Source organism: Drosophila suzukii, chromosome 2R, assembly GCF_043229965.1.
Source record: "Drosophila suzukii chromosome 2R, CBGP_Dsuzu_IsoJpt1.0, whole genome shotgun sequence".
Classification (NCBI taxonomy): domain Eukaryota; kingdom Metazoa; phylum Arthropoda; class Insecta; order Diptera; family Drosophilidae; genus Drosophila; species Drosophila suzukii.
This window is the reverse complement of record NC_092081.1, coordinates 16,533,821-16,549,494: the sequence shown is the minus strand read 5'-3', so window position 1 is coordinate 16,549,494 and position 15,674 is coordinate 16,533,821. Positions and strand designations below refer to the sequence as shown.

At 43.3% G+C, this 15,674-nt stretch overlaps 2 protein-coding genes across 2 annotated transcripts; one reads left to right on the top strand and one right to left on the bottom strand.

Moving 5' to 3' along the window:
• The first annotated feature begins 12,597 nt into the window (after nucleotides 1-12,597).
• Nucleotides 12,598-13,323, top strand: LOC108018066 (zinc finger HIT domain-containing protein 3). The gene is made up of 3 exons (XM_017085463.4): nucleotides 12,598-12,790; nucleotides 12,848-13,008; nucleotides 13,061-13,323. Exons 1-3 carry the CDS (start codon nucleotides 12,723-12,725, stop codon nucleotides 13,261-13,263), a joined length of 432 nt encoding a protein of 143 aa, XP_016940952.3. The 5' UTR covers nucleotides 12,598-12,722; the 3' UTR covers nucleotides 13,264-13,323.
• Nucleotides 13,294-15,628, bottom strand: LOC108018062 (beta-glucuronidase-like). Its single transcript, XM_017085458.4, has 5 exons — nucleotides 14,163-15,628; nucleotides 13,836-14,106; nucleotides 13,646-13,784; nucleotides 13,435-13,594; nucleotides 13,294-13,378 (listed from the first exon to the last, which is right to left on the bottom strand). Exons 1-5 carry the CDS (start codon nucleotides 15,626-15,628, stop codon nucleotides 13,324-13,326), a joined length of 2,091 nt encoding a protein of 696 aa, XP_016940947.3. The 3' UTR covers nucleotides 13,294-13,323.
• Nucleotides 15,629-15,674: the final 46 nt, after the last annotated feature.

Sequence of the window (15,674 nt, the reverse complement as noted above, 5' to 3'; positions counted from 1 at the left end):
TTTGGCTAAATATGATTTTATTGGGTTACTATTTGGATTTATGGTCTGGACGGGCATTAAAACAATTTCTAATTAAAATATTTTCCAAATGAAATACGGCTAACGAGAGCTCAGTTTTTCTGAGGCAATTAAAAATGCCGAAGCGTGCACTTCACCTGAGACCCAATACCAGGAAAATGTGCAGCCCCTTTTGGCCACTTTTCCAGTGACAAACACAATCATATTTCATCAAACAAAAGGCCAAAACGACAAAACGGACAGCAATAAAATAAAGCAGCGAGTCTGAGGCCGGAAAAGATAAAGTAACCTCCATTGACCAGGCCAAAACAGACTGGACCAGTACTGAGGACCATTAGAGCCACGTTATGATCGCAGAGAGCTTGGCCATTTCCCTGGACGCACCGCACATTACAATTTGGCAGCCGTCGCACACATCCGCAATGCAAGGCAATAAACCAAAAAATACGTCAACAAAGAGGCCAAAAGCGAGGCCATCGGAGAGTGGGATCCAGGGATCCTGGGATCCTGGGATCCACCTGGTCCCCCGGAAACGTGACAGGTAAACGGGGTAATTTTAATTATGGCCAGTCGATGTGCTGTCGTCTTGCCGGGTTCATCAGCATTCGGATACCAGCTTTTAGCCCCCTTTTTCAGGGTCGTTATGGATGCGCGCCAATTCGACACTGGTGGTGTGTTTGCCTCTTAGCCAAATTACATAAATTAGCCGCGAGTGTTTCGTTTTTTTGTTTTTTTTGTGTTTGTTGGTGGCCAGTTTTCCGCTCGCCAAATCAAAGCCGGAAAATTTAATGGACTCCTGTGTGCAAGATTTCAAAAGGACGCACTCGAAAAACAAACTGCCAGCCGGGGGCAGTACGTGATGTTACTTTTTTATTCGCGTTTTGAGGATGGAGGAGGCTGGAGTGGATGAACTGGCTGGGCAGTGCTACCGCTTTTCCACTCTCCCTCAGATTCTTTTTGGCCACTGCTACATTACTATTACTGATTTCATTAGGATCCATGGGCAGAGCTTGGGTGGTTGGGTGGCCGCTGTCTTTTTTCCAGCGGTGCACCACTGCGTATACGTAATGTTGCAGTCGCAATCGTCGTTTGGCCTCATCGTTGTCTGCGGCTGCGACTGCGACTGCTGTTGTACATTTTTGCTGCAGTTTGGGAATTGGTCGGGCCCCACTCCTTGGCCTTTTTGGACCCCCTTAACCCCCCCAAGCGCCCTTAACCCCACCCCGACTGTTTGAATGTTTTGTGCATTTTTGCGCATACCTTTGGCATTTTGGCAAAGTCAAAGGTCGCACCACCACCCATCTCCTTGTTGCGTTTCTTTTGCGGTAATAAAATGGAGCCAGGTTGCTCCTGTCCTGGCGAAATATGGGCCCAGCTCTGCCCTTCGTCTCCGTGCCCATCGCACATCGCATCGAAAGAGGTAATTTAATTTATGATGCAGTAAAATTGAAAATCCTCCCGGGCATTTCTCGTTGCGGTGCGGTTGGCATGGGCAATAGTATCTCCTGCCTTTTTGGTGACATGCTGCTCGGCATGGTCGGCGCAGGGAGATGGGCAGATGGGCAGGTAGCAAGGCAGCCAGGTGACGCTCACAGATGCCCCAAACTTGTTGGCCCGGCTTTGAGATTTTGCATGAGAACGCATGTGTCCCGGGAACTTGGCCTGATGGCCACAGGGAGTAGGGGACTTTTCAGGGAGGAATTACTTTAACGCCACCTGTCCAACAGAGATTAGATGCGGAGAGTCCTTAGACTTCGGAAATAAAACTTCAAGTTTAGAACCATCTTTATTTATGTTGCAAACACTTCTTATCGCAATGCTAGATATGATGGTAGATTTTCCTACTTTATGTGGATGATGATAACGAGCCAGGAATTGAACTTTTCGTTATTATATTTTTCTATTTTAAGAAGCAAGACTTTCTAGGTAATACAGGTGCAAAGATCCTATGTATCATATCTATATTGATGAATAAACCTTACATTTAACAGTGATAATTTGAAACAAAGCTTAAGACATTTTACAGATATGTTTCAAGGAATTAAAACTTAAATATTCTATGTTCAATGTAATGTTGAACAAAATAATATTATTAAGCAAACTAGAATGTCTCCTTAAGAACATTTAATGGCAAATTCCCCGCAAGATCGCAAATTCAACTGCGATATTTTCCCGCAGGTCAGGCTACAAAAAATACTGAAAACTGATAGCAGACTGGCCACCACACTGCATCGTATCGCATTTCCTGCCATCGAATGCTCCTCCTGCGGGCCTCCCAGAGCTCGATTTCAGTTTCAGTTCTGGTGGCTGGGGCTCCTGCTGCATCTTCCGCCATGTGGCAGTGCATCCATCTGCGGCTCAGTCGCTCTCCGCGTGGCTTTGCATATTAAATATGCAGAGGAGGCACGCGCGGAGCTCAGCTCAACCGCGACAAGGCCATAAAGTACCTGGGAAAGGCCTGCCGGGACATCGCGACATCACGGCACACGCAGTGGCAGCACCAACAAAAGTTGCAGTTGCAACAGACGCCAGAACGCTGATTTCGAGACCATCGACTAAAGGATACCCAGTATCTTGAGAGCTTTCTTAGCTGCCATCAAGAGTATTCACACTTATCCCAGCTCCAAGCCCACTGCTAAAAGAAACATTTATATTCACTACACAATAAATAATGTTTTTAAAAACACTATACCTTTATTATTTTCCAATAAAAAATCCTGTAATACAGATATTACAATATTTCATTATGTAAAAGCTGTGTCTGTTTAACTTGAGTTAAAAACCAGTTTAACAACTAGTTAAATTATAATGCCCATATCAGTTTATGTCGAACAGGTCTTTGCAAATACTAAATCGGTAATTTATGTATATATAAATTGAAAATTATTTTAGGGTTAGAGAAATCAAATCGGTGATTAAAATAGGCACTTGAAACTCTTCTATGATTATAAGTCCCAAAATTTTACCTATCAATTTTTTATTTGCATATCAAAATCAAAAAAATATAATTTAAAATGTGTTAGCTTGGTCATATAAGTAAATGTAAGAAGCTATAATTAGCAAATATATCCTTAAACCTTATATTTCAGTTAAAAAAAGAATCTAAGTTTTAAGTATAAAAGCACAGTTAGAAAATAGATTGTAATATCTAAGGGTATATCTTCTTTGTTAAATCAATGTTATGTCAAATCAAATATACCCTGATACTGAACACCTTGCAGGATATTAAAACTGCGCCTATCGCAGGCTTCGTAAAAGAATTACGAGCTGGCCCGGGTTGCAGGGACTGCAGATGAAACTGGAGCTGTGTGCTGGATACTGGATCGGGGATACTGGTAACTGGGGGCCCGTAGATATGACGTGCATCCAATCATTTTAACGCAAATAAACCACAACAGATGGCGCTGCGTGTGCCTTGTAAGTTGATGCTCGAGTGGGCGCCGGGGGCGGGGGGGGGCGTGGCCGGAAGTGACAGATGAGCACAGGTTGCGCCTGCCACATGGCAGCTTATCACGGCATCCTGCCCTCCCCCCCCCCCCCCCTTTTCCGCTTTTCGGGCACCTCGTAAGATGGTCTGGTTTATGCTGCGGTCACTTGTGGCATCCCCAATCTCTGCCCCCCCCCCTGCCACGCCCCATTTGTTTGCGCCTTGCAATTGGAATTTTTGTCGCATTTACCAAAGTGCAGCGAAGGCGAGCGGCTGCTGCAGATAAATCTCATGAAATAATTACACGTGTTACTGTAAATGCTGTTAAATTGCCACCCCTTTGAACTCCCACCCCCCTAAAACACTTTAAAAAAATGTGAGCAAATTAAGAGTTTTACTTGGATATTGGTATTTTAATTTCAAGAAATATCACTTAAGATAATCTAGGTAAATCCCTTAATCAAATAACAATTTTTTTTATTAAGCTGAATATATTATACTCAGCTTAAAAATTTTGTGTAAGCAAATTCATTGGCATAGATGATGATATAGATAACCAATATTACATTACATAATGAAATCATTAAGTTATATTATCTCTACTTAAAAAACAGTTTTTCTAATCGAACTAGGATCATATTTTAAAAATGCCTTTCGAAAAAAAGTTCTTAAAGACGATTATCTAATTTATTTAGCTGCTTTCTGTGCACTTTGTGGACGCTACGAAATATAGTTTTATATGTTTTTCAAAAATAAGGATATTTTGGTTACTTGGTGAACAATAGAAATAGATAGTTTTTTAAAACGTTTAAAAAAACGGTTTTTAATAACATTTTTAAAGAACTTCAAACCCTTATCAAAATCAATTACATACATTTTAATATATTTCCTTCTTTTAAATTAGGACCCCAGTTTCTTTATTGAACATTTGATAAATTCAGGGTAAACCCTTTTTTCGAGTGCCTGCGAGGCAAGTTGAAGCCGGGCCATGTAAATGCATTCATGAATGAGTGGACGACTCTCGTGGACTCCGGGTTGCATAAAGGCCGGCGCAGAAGAGCAGGATCTGCGAGTGTTTCAATTTGCACACAGACAGGAGCGGGGGGCGTGGCAGTCGGGGGCGGTCTGTGCAACCGCAGGACTTATGCCCAATTGGGAAAATTGTTTTGTGCCATTGCGGCATGAAAAAAAAGGCAAGAGGCGAGTTAATAACGCGGCAGTTGGGCCATTTAAAAAGGGCAGAAAATAAATAAATTGAATATCAAACTGGACGGTCGGGCTCATTAGTGGTCAAAAGAGCTGGCGAAGAGTGTTGCCTACGTTTCGGGGCAAGTGTTAATTGCAAATTTAGACTGCAGCATATTTATGCATATTTATACTGCCACGCTGACACGCCTCGACCACAAAATGTTTGCAGTCAATGGGGGTTGCGAATCGCTTCCCGAATCTCCAAATCGCTTTTATAAATATATTTTTCAACTTTTGGCGCAACGCCGCCGCATTGAAGTAATCACATAAATCACGATGTAAAAGCGTCGCCATCTCCCATTATGACTCGCAGATAAAACCCGCTGCCCGATCCCAGATCCCCGATAGAAATAAAAATAAAGACCCAGTGGCATCGACTGCTTTATTAAGCATAATGCGGCCATAAAGCCATTCGAGCCAATCGAGTCCTGCTTCCTGCTTCCTGCCACCCCGAATTGGTATGGGTATCCATGGGATAGCCGGGATTTAGACGCAGATACCCACCAACCCCCTAATCCAGTGGCGAAAAGGATTACGCCAAGGTATGGACAGCTACCAATGATTGATGGGCCATTGCGGCCAATTCTTGGCGCTGCCTTTGTTTCGAGTGGAATCCATTGGCTTCCACTGCATCCTGGGCCGCTGCCCGTGGCGCCTCTCAATAAACCGAAGCCGTGGAAACCGTAAATCATGCTCCGTCCGTTGCGTGCCAAGTCATAAATACCTCGGCGGCCCCGTTCCCCTGGACGCTTGCTTTTCAGCACTGCAACTTCTTCTAAAGCGGCCTGCAGCTTTTTAATTAAGGCGCAGCGCGGCAGCAGCAAAAAAAGTAGCTAAAATCCTTATACAAAGTTGGGGAATGTTTCAAGTACCCATGACCCAAGGCAGCGATTAGTTGCCCTAACAGCTAGTGTATGGGTGTAACTTACGGACAATTATTAGGAAAACCCAAGGGAAATATCTAGGTTTAACTTCTAGTATACATAAATAGGTTACTACATTTCTTCAACCAAAATAAATTGATAAAACACTGTCTTCTTATCAGCATGTTAAACTAAAAGTAGGGTTTAAGCATAGAAAACGTATCGTAATGTATATATAATATCAAAGTTACACAGAGATAAATATTCAAGTACATTGTTCTTAATTTCAGAACATTCGTTCTTAAAAACCGTGTACTTTACATTTTAATATAAGTTATCTCAATAATAAATCGAAATAATGAGAAGAGAAAACTTAATTTTAGTTTATTTAACATATTTTCAAAAGATATCCACTACTGACTGGACCAATAGTTTAGTTGTTAAGAATTGCAATGTAAGTATCGCAAATTCATCTTGATTTAAGCACAATGAAAAAATTGTCATCTTCTAAAATGTCGTTATATCTTTAAAAACATTCTGAACTCAGATTAGAATGTAAGAATTCTCTCTGGGTAGGTATTACTTGAAAATTAAAACTTCGGTTCTTGACATTTAATTTTCACATAATAATCTTAAGTTTTAATGCTTTTTATCTGCTTAAAATATCAAATCCATACCGAAATAATTAACTTGAAAGTTTAATAAATAATAAAAACACAATGAAAATGTCTTTTGGAATTTGTTTGTTAGCTCTCTAAGTCTAATTACATCTGATTTTAAATTAAAAAGTTGTTACATTCTATCAATACCAAAATTGAGCATAAGTTCTGCTAAATAAAATATAGTATATATAATGAAGAGTCCCATTATATCAGTACTTACTAGATACTATTTAGGCAATCGAGTATATCCCTTCAAACATCACTAAAAAGTTAAGCTACCCCATTGGATGAGAAGCGATATTTGCAACAAAAGCTGGAGGAGATGGGCCTGAAGGATCGGGAGGAGCAGCCAGAGCCGCAGCGGCGGAAAGACAAATGGCCAAGGCGCGAAATGTTTGACAACAGCAACGGACTGCAGGCGCTGTCATCCATCAAAGTGGCCAAAAGCGGGGAGCGGATCGAGGAACTCGGATGGTGGAACGGGCGAATTGAAATGACTGCCATTGCAATTATCGCCTCAGCATCGCCAGGGGGGGGGATTCCCCAAAGGCCATTTCCCGCTAGATTAGGCCCACTGACAATACATAACCGAATTAGCGCCACGGGGTCGCATTTTTATATGACAATTTTCGGGGTTCGGAGTGGGGTTCCCCGCTCCAGACTTTTTGCCTGCCAGTCATGCATCATTCCCGGCTGCAGCCTGTAATTTCAGCACATTTCATTCCGCCAGGCGCCCCAAGAAGAACTCCGCCGAAACTCCACTCTAGTGGACTGCATCTTTTCGTCATGCAGTTAGATTTATGAACCTCCGGAATCGCCGGGCCTCCGGTCGTCCGCGTCCCGGCCATATTGTAAATCATTTCCAAATTATTTAGTCGCTCTCGACTCATATATATATTCATATTTTTGGCGCCTTTCCTCGACGGCGTCGAATGTGGCACGTGATTGCGTTATAAATTACAGGCCATTGGATTCATATAGTGCTACTGCTACTACCCATCCCCCCGAAGCCGAGTCTCCTGCTGATAGTTAATGTCTCCGGGGATCCGTTTGGAATTTCGAATTATTTTCAAATCCTTTTGATGACCCACTAGTCCACTATTCAATAGCTCCGGGGAATTCCAATCGAACCGGCCGACAGATGTCGCTTTTGCCTGCCTGCCTCTACCAAAAGCACTACAGGATATCTCCGCTAAATCGTAATTTACTAAAAGGTCTTTGAGTTACAAATTAAAATTATTTAAAATATGTATATGAACATTTGAATTGAAGTATATGATTTTCCAAATTACTAAATGTTTCATATTTGCTTGGTAACAAGTTATGTTTTTTCTTAGATTTTTACAATCCTATAAACATCATGAGAAATGTTAAGTACCAACAGAACAACATTTTATATTTCCTAAAAATATCAACCAATTTGTTAAGTTTAAGTTACATTTTACATTGCAAGATTTATTTTGTTTTTCAAAGTAAAACTATTCCAGTTCAACTAAACTTTAATTATTTTTTTAAAAACTTTTAAATAAAACTTTTTTTTACAAATATTTAAAAAATAAATATTTATGGGACACGATTTTACTGCCTATTTTTTGTTCTAACATGTAGTTTTTATTTGTTTAGTTCCAGAATAATTTTGAAAACTACAACTATCATAGGAACCTATAGTGCTGGCCTTTATAGACTTAGCTTATCTCTACACTTAAATTGTATAGCGAAATTCGCCAAAAAAAACTAAAACTTTTTGTATAAACAAATTTGCGGTGTAACGAACTGATTTTTGTGTCTGCTCGCTACGAGATTCGTGCGGCTAGCTCAGAAGATTGTGTGTTCGTCCCACCAAATTTATATGTCGTGATTGCCCTGTAGATCAGTGAGAAAACAAAGGGTTCAAATGGTAACAGTGGGATTTATTCTCGTGGTATTAGTACAGCGGGTGTTTGGCTGGGCTAGCTTCGGTATCTCCTGGCTCTGGTTCCGCCGGCTGCTGGCGCTCCTCTTTCTGGCTCCACTGGATCCTGGGTTCCGGGACGCTCGTAGTGGCCGCCTCTGCTTGCTTGCCGACGCGCTGCCTCGATCTACAGCTCGTCCACCACGCCAGGTCCTGCTTGGTCGTGCAAGGTACACTGGGTCGCAGACCACTTTCCTCCCCAAGCTGACGGTTCTTCGTCTTAGGACTCTTTTGCTTGTCTCTAACAGACCCGCCGGGCGACTCGCCAGGGTGTGGTCGTGACAAAGTTGGAAAACAAACGCCTTGACTTAGCCGCGTGATGCCTTCCGGAACTCAGCCACTTGTGTCTCAATTCGGAGATTCCTGATGTCCCAAACGTCTCGACGTGGCAATCTGGCTCCTTGTGTGCTTCTTACGGCGCTGCTTCCGACGCCTCGCCTGGTTGTGGCTCCCTCGTCGATTACTTGCTTGACTGACTGTTCACTTGGTACTTTAACTGATCTTGAAGGTTTGGTTCCTCGTGATCGACTGATCCAGCTGCCAGCGCTCTGCGGCCTTATATAGGGCCTCCGGGAACGGTTATTTCCCTTTTGCGCACGGCCCGCTGGATCTCTCCACCCCAGGTCCAAAGTCCGTGACTCCTGGTTGACCCACTTGTCCTTCACGTACCGCTTCCAATCGATGCTCCGCCCACTGCTGCCATCCCGCTGATTCCCGTGATCCTTGTGGCACGCCTGTGTGCCGCTCCACTGCCGAGATGTGGCACTTCCTCTCCCGGTCCAAAGTTGACGGGAGAGTCCAAAGTCCGGTGGAGTTCCGTTATCCTGTTTTTGCACACGGCACTCTTGCCTTGCCCGCGAAGTCTCCATTCTCTCTCCATCTCCATGCTTGGTCTCCAAACTCTCTCGCTCTCCGTCCTTGGTCCCCAAACTCTCTCGATCTCCATACTTGGTCTCCAAACTCTCTCGATCTCCATCCTTTGTCTCCAAACTCTCTCGTTCTCCATACAAGTCTCCAAACTCTCCTCGCCGCGCCGTTACTACGCGAATTCGCCGCGTATCTGGTAAGCGGCCGGCCATCTGCTGGTGCTTCTATTTGTGGGGAGTTATTCAACTCCTCACAGCGGTAAGGAAGTTCGACTGCCAAAGCCAGATGTGTTGCATGTAATTTAATATTCATTATATGCACTATAAACGCTGTGCCACTATGATTGCATGATCTGTCAATCTGCCCAATTCCGGGACCATCTTGCCCCTCTCTTCCACCTTGCCGAGTTTTTCCCATTTGGCTTTTCGGGCGATAAAAACGAAGGGAAAAGTGCCGCTATCTATTAATATCGCTTTTGGCTTTTTCGCTGGCGGGTTGGTAGTTGGTAACTGGCTACTGGTAACTGGTAACTGGTAGGGAAAAGCTGGGAATGAAAAACGCTGAAAACTCCTAACGAACGACACCTGCCCTCGGAAAAGGGCCCCAGCCCATCTGCCCCATTTGGTGGCGTGTGTCTCGCTTTTCTTCTTGCTGTTTGCATTGGTCGCCGTTGCCCCTTTTCCTTTTGGCGATACACCGCTGCTGATGTTGCACGAATGTTGTAAATCAAAAGTAGGCGAGTCACACGAAGGGTCTTCCTGCCCCTTTGAGCCCCCCTTCTGCCAGAGCCTCTGCCTCTGCCTCTGCTGCTGCTGCTGCGCCTATTTGACTGGCAGGCCGAGCGGATAACGCTGGCAATTATCGCGCTTGTGCCGCACGAACAGCGGAAGCGGCAGAGGCGCCACATCATGTTACCCGGTCCGATTCCATACCCCCCAACCCCAACCTTCCTTTGTTCCCCGGCATCCTTTCCCTTACCCTTCTTTTTTCTCTGTGCAATCCAATTGGTAGCGCCCAAAACAAAGCAAAAACCATTGAAAATAACAACAACCAGTCCGAGTACAAGTCCCCAAAAAATATGGCAAACAGAAAAAATATAGAGAAAAAGATTCAGACCTCCCCGCATATAGTCAGGCACCTAGACCACCCCTTCCGGTCAGTCAGTCAGTCATTGAAGTCATTTATTGCCACCAAAAGTTTTTCGCTGTTTGCAATACCCTGGTTACCAGCGGTTATTATAGCACCGACCACGGATAGAACAGAACCCTTAGCTTATATAGGGATCCTGATAAGTTTGGATGTTATTTACAGTCAAATGGAAGTTTAGCTTGGTCAATGCCAAATGATATCTGTTTCTAAAAATTGCGTGAAACCTTTTAAATTCCAGTTGAAATTAAACAGCTAACAATCATTTCATTAAAAACTTTTTTTAATTTTGTATAAAAACAAGTATACACAGAGAAAATTCTGAGTTGAAAATGTTCTTAAAAGTATAACGACATTTTTGTAGATGAAAATGGTTTCATTTTGCTCGAATCAAGTTGAATTGGCGGTATTTACATTGTATATCTCAACAAACAAGCTATTAGTTTAGTCCGTAGAGTATACTTATCAAAGAGTTGTTAAATAAACTCAATTTAACTTTACTCCTCTCACTATTTCATTCTAATATTGAGAACATTGATACCAAAATGTACTTACACGGTTTTTGAGAACAAATGTCCTTAAGTCAAGAACAATGTTCTTGGGTATTTCTCTCTGTGTACGACTACATTTTTCCACAATAACGATAGATACCATATTAAACGCTTAATACAACTAGTTTGACCCAAAAGGTTATTAGTATATGGTGACTACGAATTATCCTATTCAGTTCGTAACAGTCTAATTGAAAATCGAATATCAAATTTAGAGTGCTTTATTTTGTTTTTTAAGATAAGACATATTAACATTACACTCAGTATTTTTGTAATAATTGTTTTTAGGAAATATATAATTATATTAAAATTAATATTCATGTCTTTAAGTTGAGGATTATATTAGTCTCTCACCGAATTTAAAGGTATTCCTATCGTCGTTCATCCATTTTGGCCTTCCTTTCTTTCTTTAGGTTTTTTTGCTCCTCGCCAACTATACTTGTCTTTGGAGCTGGAGCGGATCTGGACGACTCCTTGTCGGGAAGGTCCATTCCGATGCCGACTCCGATTCCGTTCCATACCGTGTGCAGGATATGTTTACAATTTGTGGACACGCCGACCGTCATTTGATTGCTTCCCTCTCGCTTGTCGAATTCTTGGTTAATTCGCCAGGTGCCTTCAGACTGCGCATTGCTGGGGGGTTGGAAATCGTGGGGGGGGGGGGGTCAGGTTGGTCTGAAAGTAGGGAGGCTACCATGATAAGCGGCCCTCGTTTGTTTGCTCAGGAGCCGCACGGAAGATGACGTGCCCGGGATGGCCCATAAATGAGACTGGCTAAGGCAAACAAGACCGGATACACAGGATACATACAATCAAATAGGGCCGCAACCGGAAAAGGGCAGAACAGGGCTATATGTCTCCCTTAATCTGACCAAACACACCTCTAATCGTGCACTTTTATATTTTAATACATATACGCGGAGATCATCTATAACAATCTGTGCTTAGTTATAAAAATTCTGTCGATTAGCTTTTGAAGTTATCATAAAACTAAAGCTACTGTCAGGCCATCAAATTAATGAAAAATAGTTATAAATAAAAGAAATAAATTATTTCATCCTAGATTTTATTAGTTTTCTATGGAAACAAATACATCATCCCCAAATTGTCGTCACGAAAGTTTTTACTATGCTCATTTACGTTTCCTAGATTTTTTAATTATGAAATAATTTTACACGTTATATTAATGGGGCAGAGAATATTACATTTAAACTTCATATTTTATTTGGTGTTATTTGTAATTAAAAATCAAGTTTTTCGTTTTCCACGATCCAATTCTAATTTATATGATATTAAGATGATCCCGATTATATATACAATGTACTTTGTAAATTTTCCAAAAAAACCTATTTTTAAACTTCCTCAGAAAAAACAAGGCTTGAAAAAATATTATTCCCTATTATTTATATTAATTTGACTTTTTTGTCGGATCAGATTCTCAATCAAAACATTATTTAAAACAAAGCTTAATATGACACTAAAACACAAAACACTGTTATAGTCATCAAAAGCCTGCAAAAGATTAAAATAAAATGAATAAATTTCCCCCAAATTTATTAAAATAAATAAAAATTTCCTTTGTTGGAAATTTCAAAGAGTTTTCCTAAAAATTTAAACACAAAGTAGTGGCCCCAAAAAAAAACAGATTTCGATTTTAAAACCTGGTAGTTCCAGGCCGGACATTTTAAAACTAAAAGTCCAACTGTCAATGTTAAAATATTTGTTTATAATTTACATCACACTCGTTGCATAAATACTGCTTGATATATATTCTAAACAATTTGCCATGCAGCCACGCGACTTAATGCGCATTTTTTTGCTATTCTGCTTGAGATTTGCCATTAATTTTTTCATTCTTTACCGCCAACAACAGAACGGCGTTACAGCCAAGTCGGAGCGGCCTGGGACTCTGGTGAAGGGCAAAAGCTGGTATCTGTGAAACTCGCTCAGCTGTTTTTTATTTTGCACGCTAGTTTTGTTTGTTGAAATATGGAAACCTGCGTTAATTGCGAGGAAAACACAAGAAAATACAAGTGCAGCAAGTGCGAGGCGCCCTAGTAAGTTTCTCCAAGTTGTAAACTCAAGTTGGTATAAAAGAAAAACCACAATTTCAGCTGCTCTGTGGCTTGTTACAAGGAACATAAAGATTCCCCCCAATGTGCGACAAAGGATTTGGTAGGGAAAAAGGCGGAAAATGCATTCCAGGAGGAACCCACGCTCCATGTGCCCTTCAGCACAGATGACACCGTTCCCGCGGAGAAGCTCCAGCAATTAGGTGCGTTTACTGACTACCTAAATCAGCAATTTCTCATAGTATTCCCCCGCAGAACACTGCCAGGAGCTGCGCAACTTGCTCCACAATCCCCACCTGCGCTCGCTGCTCCAGCAGATCGATGTGGCCATGAATGCCCAGACGGCCATGATGGCCGCCATGCAGGAGCCGCTCTTCGTGGAGTTCGCCAATGCCTGCCTGCAGGTCGTGGAACCCATGACGGATGCAGAAAAGGCTGAGTTGGAGTTATGCTCCTAGGCTAATCCCATAAAAGTTCCCACTTCAGAGTCTCAATAAATCCCACCATGTATTTTGTAACTAATACATATCAATATCCTCTCCAGACTCGTGATCGGCTTGCTTGGAAGGTTTGCTAAAGACGGAGGAAACAGAATAGAATCTACATGTTAATAAGTATACACAACCAACCTTTCTCCCACTATATATTCCTCCAAATCCGCCGGCATCCTGGCCTGGTTTAGTTTGTGGGCCAGGCCAAAATAGCGTCGCCTCAGCACATAGGCCACTTCCTTGGGCTGCCTGTTCCTGGTGAAGATGCCCTTCCTATTGCCACCAAGCCTCGTATAAGCTAGGAAAACAAATGTAAATTCTAATCAAACGAAGGATTAGCTCCACTCACACTGGGCCGTTTGGAAGTCGGCAAAGTTCCAAACAAACTCCCCGATGAACCAAGAATTCTCTCGCAACTTGTCGAATGCCTGAAAGTGCTGGGAATACAGCTGCCGCTGGAAGTCAGGGGAACCCATAAGCGAAGGCAACTAGAAAGAAAAACCTTGAAACGAAGGGTATACCAAGGATATAACCCTTACCGATCGGTAAGAGTCGATGGAATCCGCGCCGTACTCCATCATAATAACCAGCTTTTTGGTCAGATTACGCCACATTGTGGCCTCAGTCTCTACGGGACCTGTGATCCTGTCCAGACTGCCAGAAGTTAAGTACCAACCATTATACCGATTGAAGCCCAAAATGTCCAGCAATCCAGAGAGCTCGCATTTATCCGCATCAGCAGTTGGCGTTGCAAGGGCAGCCGTTAAAGGACGACCATGGTCCAAATTCCGAGTGTACTTGACCAAGGATCTGAAGGATAACAAGTGGGATTAACTAAACAGCCCTGAAATACCTCACAGACCCACTTAAAGTATTCTGCGGACTTTAACGTACAGCTGGGCTCATTGGCCAGCGACCAGGCGATGACACTTGGATGGTTCCTGTCCCTGTGGATCAGCTGCTCTATTGCCGACATGTGGTTCTGCAGCAGGCCTGGGTGAAAGCCCTCTAAGTCCACCGCCGAGCACTCATCTATAACCATTATGCCCTGCTCGTCGGCAAACTGCATGGACTCCTCGGAATATGGATAATGGGATGTGCGATAGGCATTTGCTCCTATCCATCGGAGCAAGTTAAAGTCCCGCAGCATCAGAGGATTGTCGTGACCCCTGCCGCGGATCTCCGAATCCTCGTGGCGGCCAAATCCTCGCAGATACAAGGGTTTGCCATTTAGGAGCAGGCTGCTGTTGTCCCATTTAAGGCTGCGTATTCCCACCGACATCCGGTAGACATCCAGCCGGTCATCATCTGATGTCTCTTCAATCTCTGAATCGCCTTCGAAGAGCTCCACTTTGAGCCGGTAAAGATAGCCTGGCTCAAGATCCATGAGATAGGGCCACCAGGCTCGGGCATGATGAACGCGCAGTCTACCCTTAAAGGGATGCCTGATAACCTGCTGGGCCACCACTTCACCCTGTTGATCACGCAGCTGGACACGGAAGTAGTAGTTTCTCCGCCACTTAGTCGTGGACTTTCCAGCCATCCACAACCGATACTTGATGATGCCCACTTTCCTCGAGGTGTATTCTGTGGACACGGAGACATCGCTGATGAAGACCAGGGGCGTAGAGTACAGTAAAACACTCCTGTGGATCCCAGCGTAGTTGAAAAAGTCAAAACCATATTCTTGCCGGGTTCTCTTGGATGTGTCACCACCATCTTCATGGAGCTCTCCTTGGGGAACAGTCAGATTATCCAGTCTGTTGTCGCACATAACAGTCAGTCTGTTCTCAGCCCCGAAGTTCACAACGCCACCCACCTCCGCCTCAAAGGGCAATCCCCCGAAGCTGTGACGGACGACGTGCTGCCCATTGATCCACACCTCGGCGCGGTAGTGGACACTTCCGAACCGGAGCCACGTTCGAAGCCTTCGATCCCAGGAGGAGGGCACAAAGAAGCTTCTCTCGTACCAAACTGGACCCACATGGTCACGCAGTGACCTACTGACCGTGATGTCATTATAGGATGCGGGTACCGCCATGGGAATCAAATGGCGACCCGACTGGCTGAGACCCTTCTCGAACAAATTCTCCTGGTTGTCCTTGTTGGTTAGGCCAGAAGAAGAACCCTTAACCATTTGCCAGATTCCGTCTAGTGATCGCACTTCTCTAGTCTCCGAATCCTGGGGAAAAAGCAAGCCGCTCGTAGCAGGGAGCTTTTTAAAATCAATCTCCAAGGATGAACCCCGGACAAGCAGGAGCATTCCGATACACAGCCACGTTATCACTTGCATATTGACAAACTGCAACTTGGAAGCTTTCGAAGAAGCCATCTGGTCTCGCTTCTTACAATTTCACACCTATTCCAAGCCGAACTGA